Raw genomic sequence first — 27,821 nt, forward strand, 5'->3', positions numbered from 1 at the left:
GGGTTTAGGTCTAAAATATCCGATGTTATCTTAAATTGCAGCGCAGTGTAATTATCGTGTGAAGTTCAGATTATTTTTCGGTAGTTGCTTTGTTACTACTTTGTGAGTAAAGTGGAACCACGTGTTGATCAGTAACTCTAACTAAGTTCATCAATCTTAAATCCGAATGTGCGTGAGATTATAACGTCTCGTCTTGAGAATATTTTTTTTAATATAGCAACTTTTCTTTATGCTTTTCTTTATGTTCAACCCACGTGGGGCGTACTTTGCGAGACCAGTACCACGTGCTTATATAACTGTTTGACCCATCAGGTTAATAGTAAGATGTTAGTAACCAGTTCAAGGTTTTTCTTTTGTCAATTGCTTTTCGATCTAATGTATTTTAATTATCAAAATTATTGTGGAGTTGTACGCTTTGTGTAAACCAAGTTGACCACGTGGAGCATGTGGTGTAATCATCAAAGTAGCCCTCAGCTATTCTTTTTGCGAAGACTTCACAAAGAGTTAATATGAATTTAGTATACCAGTGTGTGGTAATTACATGACGGACAGGATTGTGGTATGAACGTAATTTCTTTGGGTAAAAACTGAATCTGTTGGTTGTGGTTAATTTCTTCTTGCTTATGTTTCAATGTTCTTCGTGTGTTATTTTATGAATGCAGTGTTGTATCCAGTCTCCCAATCTTGGCTCCATATTTTATGTGTTCCGTAAGATTACAATCTCACATTTTTTCAATCGTAAATAAGGCACCAGCTCAGTTATAACTCACGTATAATATGCTGAAATTTCAATGAACAATCTTAAAATAAATTTCCAAATATAAACTGATTTCTTTCTTTTTATTTAAATTCTCCTTTTTATATATATATTTTACCGGTTTTGTATGACTATTAAAAGATTATCATTATTGTTAGTCTACTTGGTAAACCTAGACTAAATATCTGATGAAACAGTTGCCCAGTAATCCACGGTTAACGTCCCCAGACAGATCATGGCTTTTAACCCACTTTCATTGTCAATTAGCACCGATTTCAGCATACCAAATTAAAGTTACAACATTACACTTCAGCTAAGAAAATTAAAGTTACAATATTACAAGGTAAGGAGTTATCTTGTATTTCTAGTTTGTGTATTTGATTGTTTTTTGTTTGGTGCTAGTAGTGCGGTGCAACGTGGAATTTCTATGGTATACCATGTTTCAATTTTATCCTCTTAAGCCAATCAAAAATGCTTGTCGAAATTTAAAAAGTAGTTTAGATATTGGCTGAAAACAGTCTTGGTTGCAATTTTAGTTTTTTATTTTTCAACTACGCGTTTCGCCTTATTTAGGCAACTTCAGGTTATCTTAATTTCGTATTTTTAGAAAGATCCTTTAGTCAGAGTAGCCAAAGGGCATCAGGCCAACATCGCCTTCGTTAAACTCAGTAAAAACTTTTCTAGAAGGACGTGAGTGACACCAAGACCTGCATAACGCATTCCCGTTCACAGGAGCGAGTAACAGAATAAGATGGGGCTTACTACCTGAGCCCCATTATGGTAAAATATCAAATATGATATCACTATGAGGTGAAAGAAGTTCTTTGAGAATAAAACTTACGGTTACTTTAAAAGATTTCAATTTGAACAGGAAGTTTGCATTTATGTTCTAATTTCCAAGACTATCTCATTTTTAAAATCAATGGATGTCGGATGAGTTGTAGCAGTGACATTCTGTTTCCTGGACGACATTCGTTTCTGAACACAGCATAATGAAAACTCTTAACGTGAGGAACAGAATATTTTGTGCATCCTAGCCCAGACGTATGCTCAGTAGATTTATGGGTTGACTGATGCAAACTGCATCTATATCTGATGGGGCATTCAAGAGTTATGTGAATTTCAATGAAGTAGTGCATCAGAATTCAGAGAGGCAAGTGGCAGCCATGTTCGACTAAAGTCAGGCAAGGGTGGCGAGGCGCTGCTTGAGTCCCATAGAGGATCGAAGCTGAGCCGTCTGAAACATTCTGGATGCTTCGTGTAGGAATATTTCCTTCACAAGTGAAAGTAAGACGCAGTTTTAGTGAGAAGACACCACTCAGCATCTGCTGGAGGAACTTCGCTCTGGCCCTGAAGAAACTGATCAAGAAGGGTTCCCGAGTGAGATGATGCCTAAGTTACTGCTGTGGCTCATCGAAGTAATTAAACTACGGATATCAGGAAAAGCGACGTTTCTGCCATCACACTCTGTTAAAAAGGTACAAATAGGGGTAGCGTCCCTTGTACTCAGCAGGTCGTGACACGTGTTCACTGAGGACAGACCTGTAGCTGATAGCTGCTCAAGTTCAGCGACGCATTAAGCTTTTTGTTAGATCATATGACCTTTGCAATGAATAACTAGAGACAGTCGCATGGCAAGTGACTGTAATAGGAGCTCAAAAGTGATATTTTTCACTGTGACAGTCGCTGTAGTTTTAGACATGGATAAATCAGATGAACAAAGGTTATGTCAGGCTGTTACATAGTGCCTCAGACTGGAACTAGTAAATAGGACTCTGCTTATTATCTTACTCACTGTGGTGGTAGGTACTTTAGTAGTGGTGGAGAATCTTCTACGTCGACATGCTAAGCAGTATTATAACTATCATGGCGCTTCTATTATAAAGTTCTTCATGAAACATATTTTGTTTTGTATCGGACTCGGGTCGCTAAATCTGCAAAGCTACGTTCTGAAGACGATTATTTGGCATTCGTGGCTTCCATGAAGCCTTCATGAATCCCCTTTCGAGGCGCTTTTCTCTTCGGTTTCCAGTTACTTTTGATGTACACCTACTGAACTGCAGGACACATGGCCTCGACAGTATAGTCTGTTTTTAGCAGACGCATTGGGTATTTACAGTGAAGAGCCAAATCATTATGACCGCTGACAATGGCAACGTTAGATCCCGCCTAGTGGCGTTGCTGGCACGTGATGTAGCAACAAAAGTATGTAAGCAGGACATACATGGACGGGGGATCATCACTGCAAATATATGGGCTGAAAATTGGGAAATACATTGAGATTTTATAAAGGGCAGATTATTATCACACAGAGGCTGCGAACGAGGCTGTCATGATCATCTAGATAGAAGGACAGTAATAACTACCACTAGGCGCTAAATGTTTGCACGTCCGTGACTCTTCAGAGAACGTAGCGTTCAGGGGCTTGTCTGCTCTGTAAAGTAGCATTAATGGTGATCTGTGGCATCTCTGCCGAAAGAGCACAACGCTGGTGCACGTGCAAGTGTTTTGGTGCACACCATTAATCATACATTGTTGAACATAGTGATCCACAGCAGACCACACCTACGTGTTCACATGTTGACCCAAAGACGAATTCAGTGGGTACGAGACTATCAGGATTCGATCGTTGATCAATACAAAAGTGTCGGCTCTTCAGGTGAATCACATTTCGATACATTAGGTCGATGGTCGTCCCCACAAACGCCGTCACCGAGGTAAAAGGCGGCTCGAAACGTGCAGCGCCCCACGGACGCAGGCTGTGGGGTGCAGTACTATGCTATGGGAGACATTCTCCTGCATTTGCATGGGACTTGTGGATGTAATCAACAGCTGCGAACCGCCTACGTCCCTTCGTGCTTGATGTCTTCCCCGATGGCGATGTCATCTTTCAGCAGTATAATTGTCCCTGCCTCAGAGCCAGAACAGTGTTACAGTGATTCGAGGAGCATTATAGTGAACTTATGGTGATTTACCGGCGACATATTCCCCTTATGTAAATCCTATGGAACCCACATCGGTCGCTACCGGGTGCCATCACCACGTACGCATATCAGCAGCCCATTACTTATGCGAATTACATGACCTGTGCGTATGCTTCTAATCTCACATACCTCCACAAACCTACCAATAAAATTTCGGATCCCTGATACACATAATCGGTGTTGTATTTTGTTCTAAAGACGGACAAACAAGCTACTAAGCAGGTGGTCATAACGTTTTGGCTCTTCATTGTGTTTGCTGGTTAGTCAGCCCCTTCCCAGGCACATAATTTCATTCAATGGTTGTGCATATGCAACCAGCTGGAAAGCAACGTTACACACGAGTGCCGACCGAGAAGTGCTGGTAGGTAGTGATGCTCATTCGGACCGAACTGTAAAAGTATCAGGTAGCGCCAGTTTAGCGTTAGATTGTGTGGATCTGTTATTCCTCCCAGTTACTGCTGCAGAGACGTATGTTTCTTGTCCTTTTCTTCTGTCGGTTAAAAACCGATGCATAAGCACTAATGGACAAGGTGAAACAGGTTACAAACTGTGTTCCACCAATATGAAATACCTCGAAAATATCTGAAGACACATAAATAGCACGGATTCAGAAAATATCGTTCTTGTGGAATAGAACTGGCTCTTTATTGACACTGAGTAATGAGTGCTTTCGACAGTGGATAACAGATTACTAGATATCCAGGAGGAATATGACACCATTCCTCACATGAAGCTTCTATACAAGTTGCATACCTACTGAATACCGTCTCAGCTGCGTGAATGTATATGTGGTTCTCTGTCAGAAAGATTCAGATCATAGCAGTTGATGGGGAGTTATCTAATTATACGGAAATCTTAACTGTGTTTCCCCAAAGAACATTGTAGGCCCTCTGGTAGTTTTAATTTATATAAACAATTTAGGACACAGTGTGAGCATACCGTTTATTTTATTTGTAGAAAATGTAATCGTTTACAGTGTATTGGAGTCGCCAGAAAACCAAACAGAGTTACAAATTAATTTAGACAAGCTATCTGTATGATGTGAAAAGCGACAACTAATCCTGGCCAATAAAATGTGATAAGTGCTCCACATGAGTACTATAAAAAATTCCCTTAAATTTCGGTTACACGGTAAATCACGCAATTTTAAAGGCTGTCAGTTCAACTAAATAAAGCTCTGGGAATCACAGTTATGACAAACCTAAACTGTAACCATCATGGTTTATTGTCAGAGCCCTTAGAAGATGTAAAAAATCTACTAAAGGGACTCTCTACAATATACTTGTCCATCCTCTTCTATAGAGTTTCTGCACATTATATGATCCTTACCACACAGAACTGACGGAGGGCATCGAAAAAGTTCAAGGAAGGCAGCTTGTTTTGTGTTGTTAAAAATAGGGAGAAACTGTCATGGATATGAGAATCGTGTTGGTGCGGTAGTCATTGAAAAGAAGACTTTTTCGTTGTGGTGAGATATGTTTACAACATTACAAACCCCCACGTCCCAGAATATTTTGTTTACGCCCATTAATGCGGGTGTAAGAATAGATGACTATCATGATAAAATAAAAGGAATAGTAGCTCGCACAGATATATTTAAGTGCTAATTTTTGCCTGTTATTTTCCAGACTGGAAGGTTCGGCTGCTAAGGCCAATGAGAATGCAGACAGCTGGTCTGTGACCGAAATCCACGCAGCTGCGGGCAAGCGAGCGTCCAGCAACAGGTAATCGGCAGTTTTGTGCAGGCCGCATACTATGGGGAATGTGGTTTAGCTAGCTGACTGCCATGGTCTGAGAGTAATTGACTCCAAAGATGACGGCTTTCGCAACATCGCAGAATATGCTTACTCTGAAATACTTCGAAACTCTATAGTAACTCGCAGTTTCATCGTAGAACAAAAACCGTCACGTCACATTTCATGGGGCTGAAATGCATATGTAGAGATATAAACATCATGAATATCACGAAAACCACAGAAGTTACATACTCACAGTAAATGAATAATCTTACAGTAGAGCATTGCAATCAATATCTGTTGAATGCTTCATGAGATCTGGACAAATCAGGTATTGAATTATAGCTTAGGCCACTAGCTGTCAATCCCGAAAGTCACGAATTTGTACATATTTTATGTACATATTTTATTTATTGTGTTACTACGGTTTTTATATCCTTTTAATTATGTAAATGTGCCAGCTCATCGTTTTCTCCACAGTTACACAGCAATGAACACAACATGACAACCTGCATACCTCTCCCTACTTAACCATGTAATGAAGTCTATGTTATTAATTAATTTCTAGTTTATTTAATTGAATTATATTAAAAACACTTGTCGTGTGAAAGTGATAGTCTGCATATAAGATCTGGTAGCGTCACTGAATAGAGCGTGAAAGACGCATTTATTAGGCAGTCCAACTTTAGTGCTTCTCATGCTTTAACAACTTTCTTTCCGTTATTTTTCGTAAGCATGCATGTGCAAAAATCATGTTTAAATTAACAATGTCTAAACTTTTAGGTGCAGAACAATGTATATGGTCAGTAGGGGACTGTCAAAGGCAGATCTTTTGTTTAACATGTATGATACATTTCTTAATTATGTATATTTTAAATTATGGTCCACTTTATGTGCTTTAAGTACGTCGTGAATTTTGGAGGGGGAAAGCTTAAAAGCGCGAGCGAGCCTTCTCTCCTGGTCATTGTGAGTCGAGCGCTCATTGTAAGCAGTATGCATCTGGCAGTCTGTCTGTGTGGATCGGTCTTGAGGTAACGTGTTGGGGAGCGGATAGCGTGGTTTCAGACTTGCATAAGTGATAGATTCTGGGCGACGAGTGGTCGAACAAACACTTTAATATCCATTTGTTGGCTGGAATTTTAACATTAGCAAGCATTAGATGCGATTCAGTACAGTACTTTAACATTTTTCAGAGGCATTTTTGAATTAATACTGTATGCAGCGTGTGAACCTACAAATGATTTAGAGAATATGTTGATCACCCTAATAGATATCATGTATTTAAGAGATGGAGAATATTTTGTGTTTAGTTTAAAAGCAGAGGGCTCTGTTTTCTGTGTACTTGTGTTGTTTAGATAGTATTTGAGGAATCTGCTATCATTCTAATCACGCAATCAAGCAAGCTTTATAGCATTAGAGTATTTTTATATCTTTATTTTCATATTTAAGTATATTTCTATAGGAACATCATTTTTAATATTTCAAAGTTTTGACTGAATGAATGAATTATTAGTTCATTCAACTTAAACTCTCTGGAGCCATCTACATCAGTTATTCAGTTATTATTGTAATTATTATTCTGTTTCGTTTCAACGTGTTTTATGTTGCAAAATTCGCATTAAATACGAATGTTTGGATTAATAGACTAAAAGAACAGCGAGTTTAGCTGCTGGGCGTGAAAGCAGTCATGTACAATACGACCCTATTAGTATATCGAGCCATAGTTCTAAATAGAGGACTGCATCGCCCAGCTGTGTTCAATGCTAAAATTGCCTCATCGAGGTGCAAAGTGTGCCACTGTTTCGTGTACTTTACGTAGGGAGATACTCACTCTTCGACACACTGTGCTGCTGTGAGTGCCCAGTCTTCGTTCAAGATGACGGCGCCACACCAGTGTTCTGCGTTCTTCTGCAGCGACAGCTGAAACACAAAGAACTGCAGTTACTCCGAATATCAGCGTAGAAAAAATAAGTTAGTCCCATAATCCAATAGAACAAGATTCCCTGTGCACGTGGTTTACAATTGCCTTAAACATCTGCACCTATACTCCGGGATGTTAGGTGGGTTGGGGAGAGGTGAGTTCATAAAAATGTTGTCATATCGTGACGTCTCGAATGTTATCTCCAAGAGATCGTTCTCTATCCGCTCGAAGTAACTTTCGAAAATCACTGCCTCCGGCATCAGTATTAATACCATGACTCTCCCAATTTATAATAGGAAAATCTAAGTCGCCTCGTATTACGATAGTTTGATCAGGAAATTTACTCGTTTCGTGTTTCAAGTTTTCTAATAGCCATTCTGCCAGCTCAGTTCCTGAAGTAGGCCTTCCAACAGCCTGCTCTCAAGCATGAAACGTGCTTCTGTTTCGTTTCTATGCCTGTGGTAGACGTTTGGTTTGTGTTCCTATGAAGAAACAGGGAGCGCAAGAAGGAGGAGACGTAAATTTGGTGCTAGGTCATTGCCTGCTCATCTGGTATAACACTAAAGGCGTTCATGAACTTAACATCTGCACCTCGTAGATGCGTCACTTTCAATAGTTCCACACACCACAACTGCCTGAGATTCTACCGAGTTGATGGTATACTCTCATCAGTCTAACAGTGTATCATTGTACACTATTTCTGAATTTCTCACTCGTTTCTCCCATATTTCTTCGCTTCTTAACTCTCCCCAGGAGACGCGTGGCTACTCGACTTATAGTAATAAAATTCATTGTAAGTAATAGAAGCTCTGCAAATATACTTCTCAGGTTTGCCAGCGGATAATATTGTGCAAATACCGCAATATGTAATGGTGGCAGTTACTGTTGACACACCTGCAAGACGCGATTGATAATAATCGTTGGTGCAGTGTCGAATTTCTCACGCCAGGAGCAGGAAATATGCATGTGCGAGAGGGTGCTCACAGTTGGATGATAGTAGCGTTCACAGTGCCCTCTGTCGGGAGCTGTAAAGAGGCACTCTGAGCGTTCACTGTAGACAATGACTCAGCCAGGGGTATGCAGTTAGCAGTGTGTAGAAAGTAACGCGTTTTCTCAGTTGCGAGCCAAACAGTACACTATTTCACGCTGTGTATGATAGTTTTTACTCTGTTTGGTGGACTACTTCGATCAAGTTGTAATAAGTACACAGTCAACAGTGTCAACTTTAACGAATTCGGGAGTGTTACACTTTTTCCTGTTGTTGCACAGAGATTTGATCTGAAATTGAAATAGCTAGCGAACAGAGGACAGTGGCATCAGTACTGCGTTCGCCAGCTTTATGGTTTATGGTTTGCTCTGTGAAATACTCTGTGCGGAATACACAAGTGAGAGCGAAAATTAATTGTTACCATATATAGGGTGAAAAGTATTTAAACCGACAAACTCTGGGAGGTTGTAGGTGACATCAAAACAAATATTTATCCCTAATGTCATTTTTTCCTATGAGGATTATTTAAACCGGTGGAGGCCGTATTACGCTCTTCAGTTGTTAGAGGGCGTATTACGCTCTTGAGTTGTAGGCAACTGCTGTCCACCAGTGTAGTAGTGCATTGTCTGTGTTTACTGATGGAGCGATACACGTGGAGTGAGTGCACTGACATGGTTGGTGCGTACTACGTAGCACACCACAACGGACGAGCTGCACAGCGGGTTTATCAACAACAATATCCTAATCGCCGTATCCCGCATCATACGACCTTTGCTGCTGTGTACCAACATCTGCGTGAGACCGGGTCATTTAGCAGATTACCTGGACAGGGACGCCGTCGCACGGTAAGAACGCTGCAATTTGAGGAAGCTGTCTTGCAGCATGTGGAGCGGGATCCTTCAATCAGCACTCGTGCAATTGCACGTAACACGGGGACGAATCAGACGAATGTAAGAACAGTTCTTCGAGAGCAATTTTTACGTCCATTCCACTTACAGCGTGTCCACAACCCGGAACCAGTTGATTATCCACCCAGAGCACAGTTTTCGCAGTGGTACCTGGAACAGAGTGAAATATATCCTACATTTCCGTCCTCTGTGTTATTTACCGATGAAGCAACGTTCGGGCGTGATGGAGTCTTCAACATGCACAATTCGGATGTTTGGAGTGAGGATAACCCACATGCCACAGTTACTAGCGCCCATCAAGTGCGGTTCTTCGTTAATGTGCGGGTCGGTGTTGTTGAGGACTGTTAAATTGGGCCGTATCTGATACCTAGGCCATTAAATGGCAGGCACTATTACAATTTTCTCGCCAGAGCATTGCCAGAATTGCTGGAAGACGTCCCGCTCCCTACAAGACAACGTACGTGGTTCCAATATGGCGGGGCGCCGGCACATTTCAGTCGTCGTGTGCGTCGATTCCTGGACCAACTGTTCCCAGAAACGTGGATTGGCAGAGGTGGTCCCGTACCGTGGCCTGCTCGATCCCCAGATATGTCCCCTCTGGACTGTTTTGTGTGGGGAGAGATGCACAACCTTGTTTATGCATCTCCTGTTGCATCAGAAGAGGATCGGGTTGCCCGGATAGTAGCAGCAGCAGGAACAATTCAGGATACTCCTGGGGTTTTTGCCCGTGTCAGACAGAACATGATCCGACGGTTTAACAGTTGTTTACGTGTCAATGGAGGCATTTTTGAAAATCTACTGTAATTGAGATTGGATTGTGTTATTGTGGTGCCTCTTGGTCATAAAAAATGGAAAAGTGTTTGTTGATTTACTTAATTTGCCACCAGAGAAATCTTCCTCTACCGGTTTAAATATTCCTCGTAGGAAAAAATGACATTAGGGAAAAATATTTGTTTTGATGTCCCCTACAACATCCCAGAGTTTGTCGGTTTAAATACTTTTCAGCCTGTATGTAAACTGAAGGTGAAGGGGGAGAAAGGAAGGGAAGGGGAAGGGACTAGTGACGTCAGCTGCATTGGGACTTTATGCAGAATGAGCAGCAATGAATGAAAAATATTTGCCTGAACAGGATTCGAAACCTGCATTTCCAGCTTACTAGGCAGTTGCTAACCACTGCACCACACCAAACAATATGTTTATCGGCTTTGTGCGGACAATTTCAGCACGCTTGTCGGCCGACTCCATACTCCCACCTAACGTCACCTATTTGCAATTCCTGTCCTTGTCCTCCATGCTCGCTTCTCTGAGATTCCCGCAGGAGGTCGGATGTATTTGTGCATTCGCACTGAAGAAGTTAGATTCTTCCCCATCGAGGCGAATCACTTACATGAATGCATATTCCTTCGGACATGTCCGAAAGAACAGACACCACGCGTTCATATAACTTTTACAAAGCCAGATTGTGCTGTTATGGGCTGTTTATTTTCGCCTTAGCCAGTAATTCGTATAGGGTTGCAGATTGTGTAGCAGACATGGAACAAGAAGTATTTCCGTTTGGAGCGAGCTTGGCGTGACCCACATAAACAGTTGTTTCTCTCATCCTAGCGACGACATGGAAACGTGCGTCCGAGTTCGCTGATGTCCCACGTTTGATGAAGCTGTTACGGAATCATTTGTTGGACGAAGGCATTATTGCAGAAAATAAGGCAGTGCCGAAATCCGTCTTCGACAAACTTTTCGCTTTAGACAGTGGCGAGATGAAAATGTGCGCAAATCTAACTCAGCAACACATCACTGTCAAGGGCAGAGAGCAAGAGAGGTTGCATTTACCAGCCGAATTGCTGTCTCACACAACTTCTCAGGCCGTTCGATATTCAATGCCAGGAAAAGGACACGCTACTGACTTCATATAGCTGGTCAGTAATACTTTAGATGTCCACAGTTCAAGGACCTTCGAAAGTAAGAAACCTCTGACATGTGGATCCGGAATTCATTTCGAAGAACAAGAACAATGTCTGCACAATTTCTGCAAATGCTGTGAGAGCATGCGTATTGAGTCATGAAATCATTTGTTACCTTTTCAGAAAGGATTCATGAAATTTATTTGGTCACTTTTGGGCCCTCAGTGACTTAAGAGAATAGGACGTCAAAAGTAAATGCTTACTGCCAGGCTAAATCAGGACTGACTGGAAACCGTCTTTCCTCTCGGAAGGGGCCCAACTCCAGCAGATATAAAAAACAGAATAAGGTTATTATTGTTAAGTGCCAATGTTTTCGATATTTTTCTGTCTAATGCTTGTTTTGTTGAATCCGATGAAGAAAAAACATTTACGACTGCAGCAGTGTTCAACAGCATTCTTCCCGATGTGTCTGAAGCACTGTCAATGGTTGAAGGACAGAAAGAAATTGAAGGGCAGAACCGATTTCAGAAAATTATGAGAGTTCCTCATCATCCGTGGATTCTAACTGTATCGGGGGGAGGGGGGGGGGAGGGAATTCAGTATCTTGCCGGATTTATAGCTCATCGGCGCAGGCAGTAAGATAGAACGTAAGCTATACCTACTAAATGGCTGGAGTCAATCCCAGGAGAAAAAGCTATCAGCTGATTGTGCATTGTTTCTAGGGGAAGTTTACTTGTGTCTTCAGAAAAATGTCTTCAGACAATAATTCAATTCGAGCTGACTTTTGCTCACCTTCATAGCAGTGACAATTTGTCTAGAGAAAGGGGCATCGAAAAAAAGGGAGAAAGTGGCATATGTCATCACTAGACCGCGGATTTTAGGTAAAAACATGTAACGCCGGAAATGCATATCCTCCTATTTCCATTTATTGTACTATAAATTTGTTTTCCTTATTTTTGTTACCTGAATATATGACATTTCTGTGTCTTTACATATTGTAATTGTTTTACTATTTGTATATATATATTTATGCATTTATGTCGATGTATAATTGGTTTGTTTCGTAAATATTATTTGTATTTTTACGCTGGGTCTTGCCTAGGGAAAACTGCTATCGAACGATTACATCGATAGGTCGTGTGAAGAATCAAAGTGTGTAGGATCTTTGGTAGTGTTAACTCTGCCGCGTGGAGCGCGGGCAGAGGGAGTCTGGCTGGGGTAGTGCAGTGGAGCAGGTATGTTGTGTGACGCTCCCGCGAGTTGCCGCGCTTTCGGGGTTTGGCAGCATGTAATTGCGCTCGACTCGCTATGATAGTTTCTGACACGGTGTCGTGGACGGGAAGCATTAGCTGGTGCACATCAAGAGCCCGTTTCGTCTGGTGACCGTGTCGAGAAGAAGGCGCGCCAACATCCAGCTTCTGCAACAGCGACGGCCGACAATGAGTGACTGTCGCCACCTCCTCGATCGACGGCTTCAAGCCTTCAATCAGCCAACAAGGAAGACTGCAAGCACGTAAAGTTTTAGAACTGTATGGCAGACCTCAGCTTTTAAAACTGTTCAAATCACAAAATTACAGCAACTTAGTATGAACCTTTGTTGCCCATCGTCCCAGTTGCATTGCCAAGCAGGGTCCCTACCTTTTTTGAAATGAACCCGAGTGTCGTTGAAATTCAAATATAATTCGATTTCACTGCTTTAATTTCAAAGTTCAGTTAAGGCATTCATAGCTGGCTACAATATTTAGATTACACAAGCACAAATTAAGAGTGTGAGTTTTGTTACCGTATTTTAGCTTATCTGTGACTGCAGCTCAGCTTGGTACGTACTAAATTTTACTATTGTTAATTGTTCAGAATCACTTAATTCAAGTTCAAAGTTAAATCCCTTGTTTCTAAATTGCGTAGATTCAAGTAGCTTTTGAAATGATTGTTGAGGTAGTCCAAGACTAACCGTATTTTACTGAATTTCGATGTGCTTCAGAAAGAGAGCTCACTATTAACTTCAATCACTAAATTAACTTTCAATTTTCCGGTTTTATTAATTCTTTTGCTAAATTAAGTCAGGGTGTAGCGAAATGTATTACTTCTGACAAACTTTCAGTTTTCGCACTACACGTGTCAACCTTCAGTTGCCACGCTTCTAGTACTAATTATATGTGTAATAATTTTTCTTTTTCAGTTACTTTAGTAATTATCCTTAGGACTGGCGACCGTAATTTCCCCCAAATCTCAAATATCTAATTACCGCTAGTTAATTGTTGACGTAACGGCCGCACATTTACTTTCTTTATTAACTTTACCCCTTTTCAAAATTAATTTCCACCTGTTTCATTAGCATTTTTCCTTTCATTTAGATGTAACCCTTTCCTCCCTCTTTACCGACAGATTAACTTCGGTGACGATTGCTTTTCCCAAATTTCCATTAGGTACACGCGGTTTAATTTTTCACTGTCATTAAGGTCGATAAGTGAGTGGGAGGTTACAAACATATTTTGTTCCTGAGTTCCTATTTGAATAAAAATTTGTACTTATGCCCCTTTCTCTAGACAAATTGTCACTGCTGCCAGCTCCAGGTTTTTCCACACTATACGACAGAGGGAAAAAAATATTTTCTGCCCAGCGTGCAGCAAGGTGGCTAGTTGATATGCGCTCATGCTTCGTATTTGCCTAATACTTCTGTCTTTTTTTATTTTTTTATATCGCTGTCCCTGTTAATACCAAATACACTTTATAGGTGTTTTATTATTCATATGTAAAAAATAGATCACGGATCTTTAGGTTAAAACCTATTTTTTTACTAAGGTCCAGTTTGCCTATAAGTTGATACTTACGCGTTTCATGACTAACTGAACTGAATACAATTAGTTCTATAGGACGTTGACGCCTAATTTTGCCTATTTCGGCATCAAAATCCTAAAAAGTACCTATTTCGTTAATCTGACATAGAGTTCTTGTGTTTTCAAAAATTAGAAAAAGGAAGTAAACTTAGGGCTTTACGTCTCGTCGAAGGCGAAGGTCGTTAGAGACTGTTTACAATTCCTTTGCTTGTCTCACTACCAACAGCACTCGGCACTCCATCCAAGTACGCGACGAGCGCGACAGTGCTTAACTTCGGTGAGCGAATGGGAAGCGGTCAAAGATTTGAGTTACACATTAGAATCGAACGTGGGAGTACTAAATGTTATATTTGAAAATATTTCGTTGGTAGGATTCCGGTCAGCTGTGTATTTTCGCAAAGAAACGGTTTCACAGGCCTTAAGCTGAGCACGGATTAAAAAATCACAATGTTAATCGTAGACGCCCTCTATAGCTAAATTACTGCCCTTCGCGCAATTTCTCGCTGCTGTCTACAGGCAGTTCTATCAAACTACTCTGTTTCGTGAAAGGTATTATACGTGAATTTTCCGGTTCGAAAAACTATTTGCCAGTAGTGAGATGTTTTCATCTGAAGCACCGGTAGATTCCATTCGCTTGTTCAGAAGGGGCGGCCATTTGTCAGGTGCCATATGTCCAGCAATGAATACGGTACTTCCCCTACCGCTCCCATTCAACGCAGTAAAATAAAAAAAAAAAAAACAGGTCATCGTTCACTTTTTCCCAGCGAAAACAAATCAGTACACTGTGTAGCGACCGACGTGTTAAGTGTTGCTGACGTTCTAAGTGCAAAATAAATTCTAGTTTCTGTGTGAGAATACTACGCCATGCCGAAAACAGCTAGTTCAAAGTCTACTCATATAAGGCAGTGGCTGCAAGATTTTCCGCATTATACAACAGATGGGAAAATTATTTTCTGCCAAGCATGCAACAAGGAGGTTAGTTCATGTTTTTCTTAGACTTTTTATTTTCCTGTCACTTAGGATTCTTTTTTATCGCTATCCTTTAGTAATACGAAATACTCTTTATATGCGATTCTAAACTGCATTTCCTTTTTCTCTCGTATTAGGTTTCGAGTGTTAAGAAATCTCACTTAACACAGCATGCAGATGGAATCGCACACAAAGCTAAAGTTTAACGAAAGTCAAAATTGAAGCAAACTCTTTTAACCAATAAATCTGGTGAATCCTCCGAAAAAAACAAGTTCTGCAGTGATTTGTGTCATGCTCTTGTGGCAGCAAACATCCCCTTTCGGGAACTAGAAAACCCTATTTTCAGAGGTTGAGAAGTACTGCCATCAGTCTATTCCTGCAGAGTTAGCTTTACGCAAGAATTATGTGGATTCAGCTTACAATGCTGCATTGCACAGAATCCGAGAAGATGTTGGAGAATCTTGTACATGGATTTCTGTGGATGAAACTACTGACAGTCTTGGCCATTACATTGCAAACTTGATTATGGGCAAGCTAGATCCAAATGCTCCGTCCAGGGCTCATTTGATTTACTCAAAACAGCTTGCAAAAACTAACCAATAAACAATAGCACAGTTTGTGAACAATGGGCTTAAGATGCTACACCCAAACGGAGTGGATGAGAATAAGGTGCTTCTGGCCGTCACTGATGCTGCTACATATATGATAGCAGCGTTTCAATTATTAAAAGTATTCTACCCATTGATGCTGCACGTAACTTGTGTAGTGCATGGGATCAACCGCACAGCAGAGCAAGTAAGGCTACAATTTCCTAATGTAAATAAACTAATATCTATGGTGAAGAAAATTTTTGTTAAGGCACCATCAAGAATACAGGCATTCAAAGAACAGCTTCCAGATGTCCCATTGCCACCAGAGCCTGTTGTCACCTGCTGGGGTACGTGGCTGATAGCAGCAGAATACTATAGTACGCATCTCTCAGCTGTCCAGAAAGTGGTTGAAAATATACCGGAGGATGCTGCATCCGTAACTGCAGCAATGGAGTTACTCAAAGATTCTTCTTTAAAACGGGACTTATCTTACATTAGGGCCCACTGCACATTTATGGCAAGAATAATTTCACAATTAGAAGGCTCAGGGAGACCTATCTAAGACAATATTTCTTTGATTGAAGAAGTCAAAATGAAAATTAATGAAGCGCCAGGTGAAGTAGGGGAAAAAGTACGGGCAAAAATGCAAACGGTTTTGCAGAAGAACACTGGCCTGAAGGAGTTGTGTGCAGCTGCCGACATACTTAGTGGAAAATCCAGCACTCCTGACTGCAGCATTCCAGTCCACCATGTGCCGAAAATGAAGTACGCCCTTGTCACATCTGTTGATGTAGAACGCTCTATTTCAGCGTATAAATTGATTCTGACTGACAAGCGCCACAGTTTTTCACTAGAAAACCTAGAAAAGATTCTGGTTATTTATTGTGAAGCCAACTATGGTCAGAATATGTGAAACTACGAAAGTATTAATTAAACCATTGCCACATCTTTTTTTACGGAGATCTTTATCTTGCAGGAACTCAAAAATATTTGGAGTTATGTTCAACATTAATGCTGTAGATTGCTGTGTCTGTAACTGTGTAAATATTCATTCTCCTTGTTTTAATGACTAATAAGATGTTCGTACTGTCAACACTGCGTATTTTAATTTATTTTTATTTTCTCTGTATCATTTTTATTAGAGCCTATTTTAGGTTTTATATAGCCTAAATGAACTACTGAAGGAGCCTATTTTAGGTGCCTAAAACACACTTTTTTACGACCTAAAAATCCGTGGTCTAGTCATCACAATAATGAGTTCCATATGTAGTTTAAATGTTTTGTAAATAAAAGTTGTGTATGTAGGTACATACATTTCTGGCAGAACCATTGTATATAGAGTGTAGTTGTGAGTGATACTTCGTTTGTAAAAATCTTTCGAATTTTGTCACTGCGTTGCAAGACTGATGATACGAATGTTTGTGAATATTTACAACACAGCTTGGTAGTTTCATTGCAGAGGAAAAATGATAAGTAAACTTGTTTTTTATTTATATAATCGTAATTTACAGGAACTATGCTTTTATGTAAATTTATTTCAGTGCGATTAAATTAATAGTTTCTGATTTATTTGGGTCAACGTTTCGCATTTCAAGTGTGTTTCAGTATGGTTGTGATCCGATATTTTACTGATGACAGAATATGAATATAACTCATCAGTTATAAAGGTAACATTTTAGCAACAGAAAAGCAGTTTTGACATCTGAATTCTGGTATTCTGGCATAAACAAGATCTTTCGCCAAAAACTTGATGTAAACGCTAATGCCGGGTCATCTGCTTGTGAGTGACTGCTTCCACGCTGACGTCACAATGTCAGCCAATGGCAGAGCAAAGCGCTTACTGCCCAACTTTATTATTTACTGTCCTTGGACTGAGTTGCCGGGTGCCCCTGTGTTTAAAAGCTGAATTATATCTCTGCAACACGCTGCGTCTGGACCATTGTCGATTCATGAATATACGTTCTGGGTGTTCACAAATTTTTAGATTCACAGAAATATGAGAGTGTGAAATTAATAACGCCTGCTGTATAACAGTTATGCTTATCAACATGTTAATGCAGCTGTATCCACTGCCAATAATAATAACAATAACATTAATAGTAATAGTAATAATAATATTGACATGCATAACTTGTATGAAGAAAAGAACAGTTTTTGGAATTTTTTGTTTTGTGTATAATTATTTACAGTTTAGTTTCCGCTACTGTCTGTTTCACATTTTTGTGTAATCGGGAGTTTTCATACCTTTTTATTTTTTCGGATAAATGTTCAAGATCCCTAACACATATATTAGTTAACGAATTAACCTCCATGCTGAAAATCAGACCTTCTTATGCTGCACTCACACGACAACTTACATGGATTATATACTTCGTTGTTAAATGTTCACTTATAGTCACGCTTATTTGATTTCGTCATTTTGTCAATCAACAGATCTCGTCTGGGAGGTTCTAATTCCTTTGCGGCTAACTTTTCCTGGTAATTTTCTTTCCAGTTAGCTCTTAACACAGATTCAACAGAGTTCATGTTGAAATTACAATCTAAAGCCGATTCCTGCAAAGTAAACAGCCAACTCCAAACACAAACTGCCATTTATAGAAATGATTAAATTTAAGGAGTACTGTCTACCAACATGGTACTTGACTAGAACACAAGTGAGGCACTAAGAGCCAAAAGGGCCAAAAGCACACAGACATCGATCGTACATTTAACTCAATGTCAGAGAAACCAGTGCGACAGCTTTTCGTGATCATTTTTTAAATGTCGGTCTGCGGCACAGATAAACCTGACCAACCATAAGATCAGCAGATGTCAAAAGCATGAATAAATGCTACAGTCTCACAATCTATGGTGATCTGCTTTATGGTTCTCAGGGCCTCAGGTGGATTACTGTATGATAAAACTAGAAACATAAAATACGATATCTCCTTTAGAATCCCTTAAAATAGGCTTTTCTGTCACTACAACTACAATATACACTGATGTCCGATCTAATTTTACTATATAGTGAACGAATTGGCATATCTGTGGACTGTGCAACCGTCTAGAAGGATTTCAGGATTTATGATAAGCGCATGAGGATATAAGTCTGCTGCAGTGTGCTACCACCTGTGGCATCGATGTGAACTTGTAGTTGAGTGATAAGGACTAGCTGCACATGCCGTGAACCATGCACGTTGTTAATCAAATCCGTATGTATTTGGCCCGCGAGGCAATTACGTCACGCCAGTTGCACATGCGCTACAGCTCCGTAAAACGTACACAACCGAAGGTGTATTTAATGCTAAGTTTCACGGAATCTAGATGAGTAAGAATGTAGCGTATTAGCGCGGTAATAATAACCAATAAATCCGCAAGCTGGCGTTCACGTGCTCTTCTGCTGCTACACAACATCCGCCACTGGTCCGGACATCAATCGGAAGTTCCTGTCTCTCCCGTTTCAATTTAATGGCAGCCAGGAACTTGGAACACTTGCGCGGAGTGACACTTGCTCGGAGTGACACTTGGGGCTCTTGGCGGGCTAACCGGTTTTTTTTCCGGGTACAGGCACACTGAGAAGTGTAGCACTTCAGCACAGCTGCTCGTGCGAGCTGCCTCGCGCTCACACTACAGTGGTGAGCAACCATGGATCGCTTCAGGGTGACTCATTGTAACATTACGAGTCAAGATAGCTGTAACGGAAATTGAATAGCGGAAAGTTATCATTAAAAACGCACGCCGCGCGATTTAATTGAATAGCGTAAAGTTATCATTAAAAACGCACGCCGCGCGATTTGTGACGATTTGGTTGGTCATAATAGTAGTAACATGCTTCCGAATACAATTAAAATATAACGGCGATACCTGTTTAGTGTTATTGGAAACAATATGTAGTAAATTAATGAGTAAGGTAGCCGATCCTATAAGAAGAAGTGAAATTGGGCACATTAAGGTGTTTTGCTTTATGTCGACTAAGCCCATGATACGGCGTCTTTTTTTCCGTTTACTCTTAGAAAAAAAAAAACAAATAAGTAACGAAGTGCTAATTGTGCGTTGTGAAAAATATAGGGGCGAATTTTAAATAGCTACAGTGTATAATCAGACTAACAAATGGACATTCAGTTACGCGAAATAGCGGACAGCGAAGTGTGGTCATTACATTGAGTACACCTACAGGGCGGTCAATTCCGGGATAAGTCTATTCGCATCTCACGAGGGACGCGGTATTGAGACCGGTTTTTTTTTTATTATATCACGGAGAGCGGGCTTCAATTTATAAAAAGGAGAAAAGCTGTATCATTATCATTGACTGTTGGTGTTAAGCAACCAAAACTGTTCATCAAAGGGTTTCGGTGAATGAGTGGTGAATGCGAAATGAAACTGTGAACGAAGTTATGTTAAATAAAGCAGAAGAGACAAGACAGTTTGGTCGTATCTGTTATTATTCCATCAACCGTAACATTTCTTCTCGTTGTACGAAGCCTTTATAGACGATCGTTATGACAATTTGCTTTGAAGGGATCTCATTACGAGTTACGTTTTGGGGACCTGGTCAACAGGGGATAGTTCGTAGAGCTTAGCTACTGCAGCTATTCTGGAATCAGGTGCTACCGTGACCGTTGTGTGTTGTCAATGGCTTAAGGTCATCATATCTCATGCTCTAAGATCGACGCGCCTTTCCTCTTGGTATAACGGTGTCTCACGGTAACAACGACAACGCCGACGGCGAAGGAAGATACGGTAGATCATGAAGGCGTTTCGTTGCAAATTTGTTTTTAAGACTGTTGTATTAATGAAAACTGACAACGAAATTCAATATCTCTTTTAATATTTCGATGGTGCAAAGGTCGGGAGCCGGGGGGGAGGGGGGGGGCAGCTAAGTAAGAAACATAGTATTTCTTACATCTGTTGCAATCTTACGATAACTGCCGTTCTAGGACGACATTTATCAATTTAAATTTATATTCCCTTACCATTTTATTTAAACGTTAAAGATAAAAACACAGTATATCAATGAACATTACTTCTTTTGCTTTTCACTAAAGGATCAATGTCTGGTACCACTTTCCGAGTAATGCTAATTCGAAGAAAAGCTCTTAACTTGCAGTCTGCCAGTAAACTTCTGTGGGTCGAATTCGTTCTCTTCATTGCGTAAAAAAAGCAGTATGTATATGTAAGTCTAAACATTGGCATAATCGTCGCAGTAGACCCGTAAAGCCGTGAAAATTTACATTGAGGAAACAGAAGTCTACGACTAATTTTGATATGAAAATAATAGCGCAAACGTCACACTGCAGGTGTATAATTTGTAACTGTAGCCAAGTTTTCACATTGTCAAGATAACTTGACAATCAGTGAAACTGCTTAACCCTTTCCAAGTTGAAAAGCAGTATGATAACTTAGCTAACTATAGATTCATTCGTTCAGTGTCCCATATGAAAATAAAATGTGTTTTCCAAGTGAAAATGTTGGAAAAATCATTGATATGTTTATTTCTCTGCAGTAAAGGAAAGCAAAGAATATATATGTACATACATACATACACACACACACACACACACACACACACACACACATATATATATATATATATATATATATATATATATATACCCTTTGTGGATCACGTGTAGCTTCTACAGTTGTTCCTGCGGTTTTTCCATGGGACCTCCATTTTCTCGCTTATAGCTTTCTTTCTTGCATCTGTCTACTTTGTACCGGTCTTTTTGGCTCTTGTCTCTGGCTGTACTTCCCACTTGTCTATTTTGCTTGTGTAGATGTTACGGTGTGTAGTGTCCTGAATGGTGAGATGGGCATGACTAAGGTCTCTTCGTACTTGTTCGGCCCATGTCATACCTTTAAGGTTTTCAGTGTCTGTGAGTATCTGGCGTGTGAGTCTATACTCAGGGTGTCTGTATGTGTCCAAAGAGTTTAAGGCGTATTTTTCTAATGTCAGCAGCAATATTTGAAACTTCCTCTGTAGTTTTGTTGGTTTTCAGTCCATATCCAGCTTTAGTTTTTCGTGGTACAAGGATTTTCCTAATGATCATTCGTTCTTCTTTTTGTAAATGTTGTAGTTGCATCTTGCTATGGAGTGCCAAGGTTTCTGCTGCGAATTCCTCTCCTGTGCCAACCTCTTCAAATCAGAGTAGCACCTGTAACCCACGCCCTCAACAATTATTTGCTGTATGTATTCCAATCTCTGCCTTCCGCTACAGTTTTCGCCCTCTACAGCTCCCTCTAGTACCATGGAAGTCATTCCCTCATATCTTAACAGATGTCCTATCAACCTCTCCCTTCTCCTTGTCATGGTTTTCCACATATTCCTTTCCTCTCCAAGTCGGTGCAGAACCACCTCATTCCTTACCTTATCGGTCTGCCTAATTTTCGACTTTCATACAACTCAAATGCTTTGATACTCTTCTGTTCCGGTTTTCCCACAGTCCATGTTTCACTAACAGAAAATGCTTTGCTCCAAGCATACATTCTCAGAAATTCTTCCTCAAACTAAGGCCAATGTTTGATACCAGTAGACTTCTCTTGGCCAGGAATACCATTTTTGATAGTGTTGGTCTGCTTTTGATGACCTCCATGCTCCGTCCGTCATTGGTTATTTTGCTGCCTAGGTAGCAGAATTCCTTAACCTCATCTACTTCCAGACCACTGCTGTGGCCGCACACTTCGGACTTCGTAGCGCCTAATACATCGGCATCCCACTTTACGTCGTCTGTGTTGTCAAAACAAAGACCTACCGGCGTCCACAACACAACACACCATCAGGTCTCCACTACCCGTTCGCGGAGCCTGCTGAACAGCTTCACCAGAGGTCGCAGCTAGACTAGGGACTACTTTTCTACGCCAGGCACGTGATCGCAAATAGTTCCGGCAGATACTTCCACCAGCTGGCTTTATAAGGCGCCGCACTGCCGGCAAAAGGGGCCTCACCATTGACCGTCACCTCACCTGGATACCTCATCTCCGCTCCATCCAATCCAAAGCCCACAACCGCCTCCGACTCCTCAAACTCCTCTCTGGCCGGACGTGGGGGTTGCACCCCTCTACCATCCTCTACACCTACAAATCCTTAATCTGTCCCATCCTCTGTTATGCCAGTCCTGCCTGGATATCTGCCCCCCCCCCCAAAATTCTATAAGTCCCTCCAGATCCTTGAGCGTCATGCCCTCCGCCTCGCCTTCCGTATCCGCCTCCCGTCCCCCACGCGGATCCTCTATGATCTCATTCCTTTCCCCCATCTGCTCCTATTCCTCGAACATATCCGCATCCTCTACACCTCCCGCCGTCTTGAACCCCCTCACCCCCTGGTTGCTCGTCTCCTCTCCCATCCCCGCCCCCTGCCACGTCTTCACCGTTGTGTCCCCCCTACCCTCCATCTCTACACCCTACATCTCCTTTCCCAAGGTGGCTTCCATCAACTCCCCCTCCCGGACGATGCCCTCTCTCCCTCCATTTATCCTTCCTATCAACTCTGATCCTCACTCCCCCTCCTTTCCTCTGTCGTTTCCCTGGGCTCCCTCTTCCCCCCCCCCTTCCGTCCTGTTTTCTCCCCACTAAACCTCTCCCTCCCTCCCTTCTCCCCCCCCCCCAAAGTCCTTTTGTATTCCCCTCCTCTGCCTACCCCACTCCCTGTCGCGTCTGCCCCCCACCCCTCTTATGGGTCCTCATCCTCCATCAGCTCCTTTCCAGGTTCCCCCCTTCACTTTTACTCTCCTTTCCCCCCTTTTTTGTTTTCCCATCTTCTGTCCAGTTTCCCCCCACCTGCTCTCGACTGTGGTACGTCACATTTGCCACCTTTTTAGTGCAGTGTTCCAGTGACTATTCAGTGTTGTTTGTCTTTCTCGTGTTGCGAACAGAAACCATGCTGTCGCTAGGTGTGAATTTTATGTCTTTTGCGAACAGAATCCAGACTGTCGCCGTGTTTTTTAATTGTCTGTCTATTGTTTTCCCTGTCTGCTTCGTATGTATTTTATTAGCATCATCATCCCTCTGTTCTTTGTTTTAAGTTCCACGATTTCTTTACGCCATGTTACTCTTTAAGTCTCCGATTTTATCGCCAGTTTTTTATTATTTATTCTCTTGCTCTTTCTCTCACAAAGTCTGTAGGCTGAAGAGCGGCATACTAAGCTGCTGCCAGCCCGCCCCCTTCGGGGGAAATTGAAATTCAATAAAGAAAAAAAAAAAAAAAACGGCAAAAGGCAGTTCGACGCACTGCTCGGAAGGATATAGAGTGGCAGCCACGGCCAGACGCGTCTTGTAGATGGCCAATCTCTTGGTATAGTCGACGAAACTCTGGACGTTGTAGAACTGTTTGTGTTCGCTCCCCATGAAAAGACATGTCTTTTTCTAATATTACTATTATTGTTATTTTGGGTTTGTGTCGATCCGCAGTTGGGATCAAGTCGGTTGTTCTTTTGGAGATTGTATTATTGTTTCGTTTTGGTGAGTCCAATAATTTGTTTTCGGACTTGTCTTCCGCATTTCTATTCTGCTAGCGCAGATACTTCAACCACCAATCCTGATATTAAATGTCTCTCTTTTCCTATTTCTGCTACTTCTCATTAATTTCGTCTTTCTTCGATTTACTCTCAGTCCATATTCTGTACTCATTAGACCGTTCATTCAATTCATCAGATCATGTAAGGATAGCAATGTCATCAGCGAATTGTATCACTGATATCTTTTCACTTTGAATTTTAATTCCATCTTACTTCCAGCTGTTTCCATCATAGCTTCTTCGACGTATAGATTGAACGGTAGGGGCGAAAGATTACATTCCTGCCTTACGCCCTTTTTAATCGGAGAACTTCGTTCTTGGTCGTCCACTCTTATTATTCCCTCGTGGCTCTTGTGCATATTGTATATCACACGTCTCTCCCTATAGCTTATGCCTAGTTTCCTCAGGATTTCGAACATCCTGCGTCATTTGACACTGTCGAACCGCTTCTTCCGAGTCAACGTATCCTATGAACGTGTCTTTCTTTTGCTTTAGACTTATTTCCATTATCAACCGCAACGTTAGAATTGCCTCTCTAGTGCCTTTGCCGTTCATAAAGCCAAACCGATCGCCATCTAACACAGCCTTAATTTTCTTTTCCATTCTTCTGTATAATATTCTCGTCAGCAACTTGGATGCATGAGCTGTTAAGCTGACTGTGCGACAATTATCGTACTTGTCAGCTCGTCCAGTCCTCGGAATTGTGTGGATGATATTTTTCCGGAAGTCAGATCGTGTATCGCCGGACTCATAAATTCTACACACCAACGTAAATAATCGTTTCGTTACCACTTCCCCCAGTGATTTTAGAACTTCTAAGAGATTGTCGTCTCTCTTCTGCCTTAATTAATCTTAAGTCTTCCAAAGATCTTTTAAATTCTGATTCTAATACTGGATCCCATGTCTGTTATAATGAACTCCTGTTTCTTCGTTTATCTTCTATAATATCAGACAAATCCTCTCCCCCACAGAGGGTTTGCGTGTACTTTCTCCACCTATCTACTCTCTCCTCCGCGTTTAGTAGTGGAATTCCCATTGAACTCTTAATTATACAACCCTTCCTTTTAATTTCACCACATGTCAATAGCTTCGATTCTCTTCTGTTCCGGTTTTCGCACAGTACATGTTTCACTACCATACAATGCTGTACTCCAGACGTACATCCTCAGAAATTTTTAATCCTCAAATTAAGGGCGATATTTGACATTAGCAGACTTCCCTTGGCCAGGAATGCACTTTTCGCCTTTGCTGGTCTGCTTTTGATGATCTCCTTGCTCCGTCCATCGTTGGTTAATTTACTGCATAGGTAGCAGAATTCCTTAACTTCATCTACTTCATGACCATCAATCCTCATGTTAAGCTTCTCGATGTTCTCATTTCTACTGCTTCTCATTAACTTCATTTTGCTTCGATTTACTCTCAATCCATACTCTGTACTCATTAGACTGTTCATTCCGTTCAGGAGATCATGTAATTCTTCTTCGCTTCCATTCTGGATAGCAATGTCATCAGCGAATCGTATCACTCATATCCTTTAACCTTGAATTTTAATTCCACTCCGGAACCTTTCTTTTATTTCCATCATTGCATATTGAACAGTAGGGGCGCAAGGCTACATCCTTGACTTGCACCCTTTTTAATACGAGCTCTTCGTTCTTGGTCGTCCACTCTTATTATTCCCTTTTGGCTGTTGTACATATTGTATAACACTGGTCTCGCCCTATAGCTTACCCCTACTTCTTTCGGAATTTCGAACATCTTGCACCATTTTCGATTATCGAACCCTTTTTCTAGGTCGACGAATCCTATGAATGTGTCTTGATTTATATTTAAAATGGTTCAAATGTCTCTGAGCACTATGGGACTTAACATCTGAGGTCATCAGCCCCCAGAACTTAGAACTACTTAAATTTAACTAACCTAAGGACTTTATTGATTGGCGACTCCATGGTGTGTTGTGTGCACCACGACCAAATAGTGGATAGAATTGGAAGGAAAATCAGCATTGGCCGTATTTTGTTGTTTTATTGTCACTTAGTGACCATCCTCAGTGCTAGAAGTTAAAAATTTTCACGTAACTATTAGAGTATAAAACCGAAAATCACAACTACACCTGCGTATGACATAACAGTTAGTAGGAACATAGCTGTAATATACAATTAAAATTGGTGGGCACTGGTATCAAGCTATAACCACAAGCTTAGAGCGATCACATAAACAGAGGCTGCTGTTTACATGCACCTGTACAGCAGACCTCGGTGTCACAGGGCTTGGAACGCCCTCTATGTAAACAGCAGCCTCAGTTTATGTGATCGCTCTAAGCTTGTGGTTATAGCTCGATACCAGTGCCTACCAATTTTAATTGTATGTTACAGGTATGTTCCTACCAACTGTTATGTTCATTTGCAGGTGTAGTTGTGATTTTAGGTTTTATACTCTCTGATCGTTATGTGAAAATTTTTAACTTCTAGCACAGGATGGTCACTAAGTGACCGAAAATCGATTTTGCTGACAATAAAACAACAAAATACGGCCAATGCTGATTTTCCTTCCAATTCCTAACCTAAGGACATCACACACATCCATGCCCTAGGAAGGATTCGAACCTGCGACCGTGGCGGTCGCGCAGTTCCAGACTGAAGCACCTAGATTAGCTCGGCCATACCGGCCGGCGATGTTTCTCTAGTCTTGCTTCCACTACCAACCGCAACTTCAGAATTGCCTATCTGGTGCCTTTACATTTCCTAAAGCTAAACTGATCGTCATATAGCGCATACTAAATTTTCTTTTGCATTCTACATTATTCTTGTCAGCAACTTGGGTACGTGAGCTGTTGAGCTGATTGTGCCATAATTATCGCACTTGTCATCTCTTGCCGTCTTCGTAATTGCGTGGATGATGCTTTTCCGAAAGTCAGGTGGTATGTCACCAGACTCATACATTCTACACACCAACGTGAATAGTCGTTTTGTTGTCACTTCCCCAATGATATTAGAAATTCTGATGGAATGTTATCTATCTCTTCTGCCTTATTTAATCTTAAGTCCCCCAAAGTTCTTATAAATTGACTCCTGTTGCTTCTTCTATCACATCAGACAAATCTTCCCCCTTAGAGGCTTTCAATGTATTCTTTCCACCTATCCGCTCACTCCTCTGCATTTAACAGTGGAATTCGCGTAGCACTCTTAATGTTATCACCCTTGTTTTTAATATCACCAAAGGTTGTTTTAACTTTCCTGTATGCTGAGCCTGTCCTTCCGACAGTCATTTCTTGTTCAATGTCTTCACATTTTTCCTGCAGCCATTTCGTCTTAGCTTCCCCGCACTTCCTGTTTATTTCATTCCTCAGAGACTTGTATTTCTGTATTCCTGAGGTTCCCTCAACATTTTTGTACTTCCTCTTTTCATTGCTCAAATGAAGTATTTGTTTGCAGTTACCTTCTTTGTACCTATGTGTTCCTTCCCAACTTCTGTGATGGCCCTTTTTAGAGATGTCCATTCCTCTTCAACTGTACTGCCTACTGAGGTATTCCTTACTGGCGTATCTACAGCCTTAGAGAACTTCAACTGCATCTCGTCATTCCTTAGTACTTCCGTGTCCCACTTCTTTGCGTATTGATTCTTCCTCACTAATGTCTTAAACTTCAGCCTACTCTTCGTCACTACTATATTGTGATGAGTCTATATCTGCTCCTGGGTACGCCTTACAATCCAGTATCTGATTTCGGAATCTCCGTCT

At 41.1% G+C, this 27,821-nt stretch overlaps 1 protein-coding gene across 1 annotated transcript in view; it reads right to left on the reverse strand.

Moving 5' to 3' along the window:
- The window catches only part of LOC126139575 (trypsin-like), a 122,809-nt gene that overhangs the window by 50,862 nt on the left and 44,126 nt on the right, over positions 1-27,821 (reverse strand). The window contains exon 4 of the mRNA XM_049915228.1: positions 7,309-7,397. Within this exon, the coding sequence (XP_049771185.1) occupies positions 7,309-7,397 (89 nt within the window). The remainder of the gene's footprint in view (positions 1-7,308; positions 7,398-27,821) is intronic.

The sequence above is a fragment of the Schistocerca cancellata genome, chromosome 1, assembly GCF_023864275.1.
Source record: "Schistocerca cancellata isolate TAMUIC-IGC-003103 chromosome 1, iqSchCanc2.1, whole genome shotgun sequence".
NCBI lineage: Eukaryota > Metazoa > Arthropoda > Insecta > Orthoptera > Acrididae > Schistocerca > Schistocerca cancellata.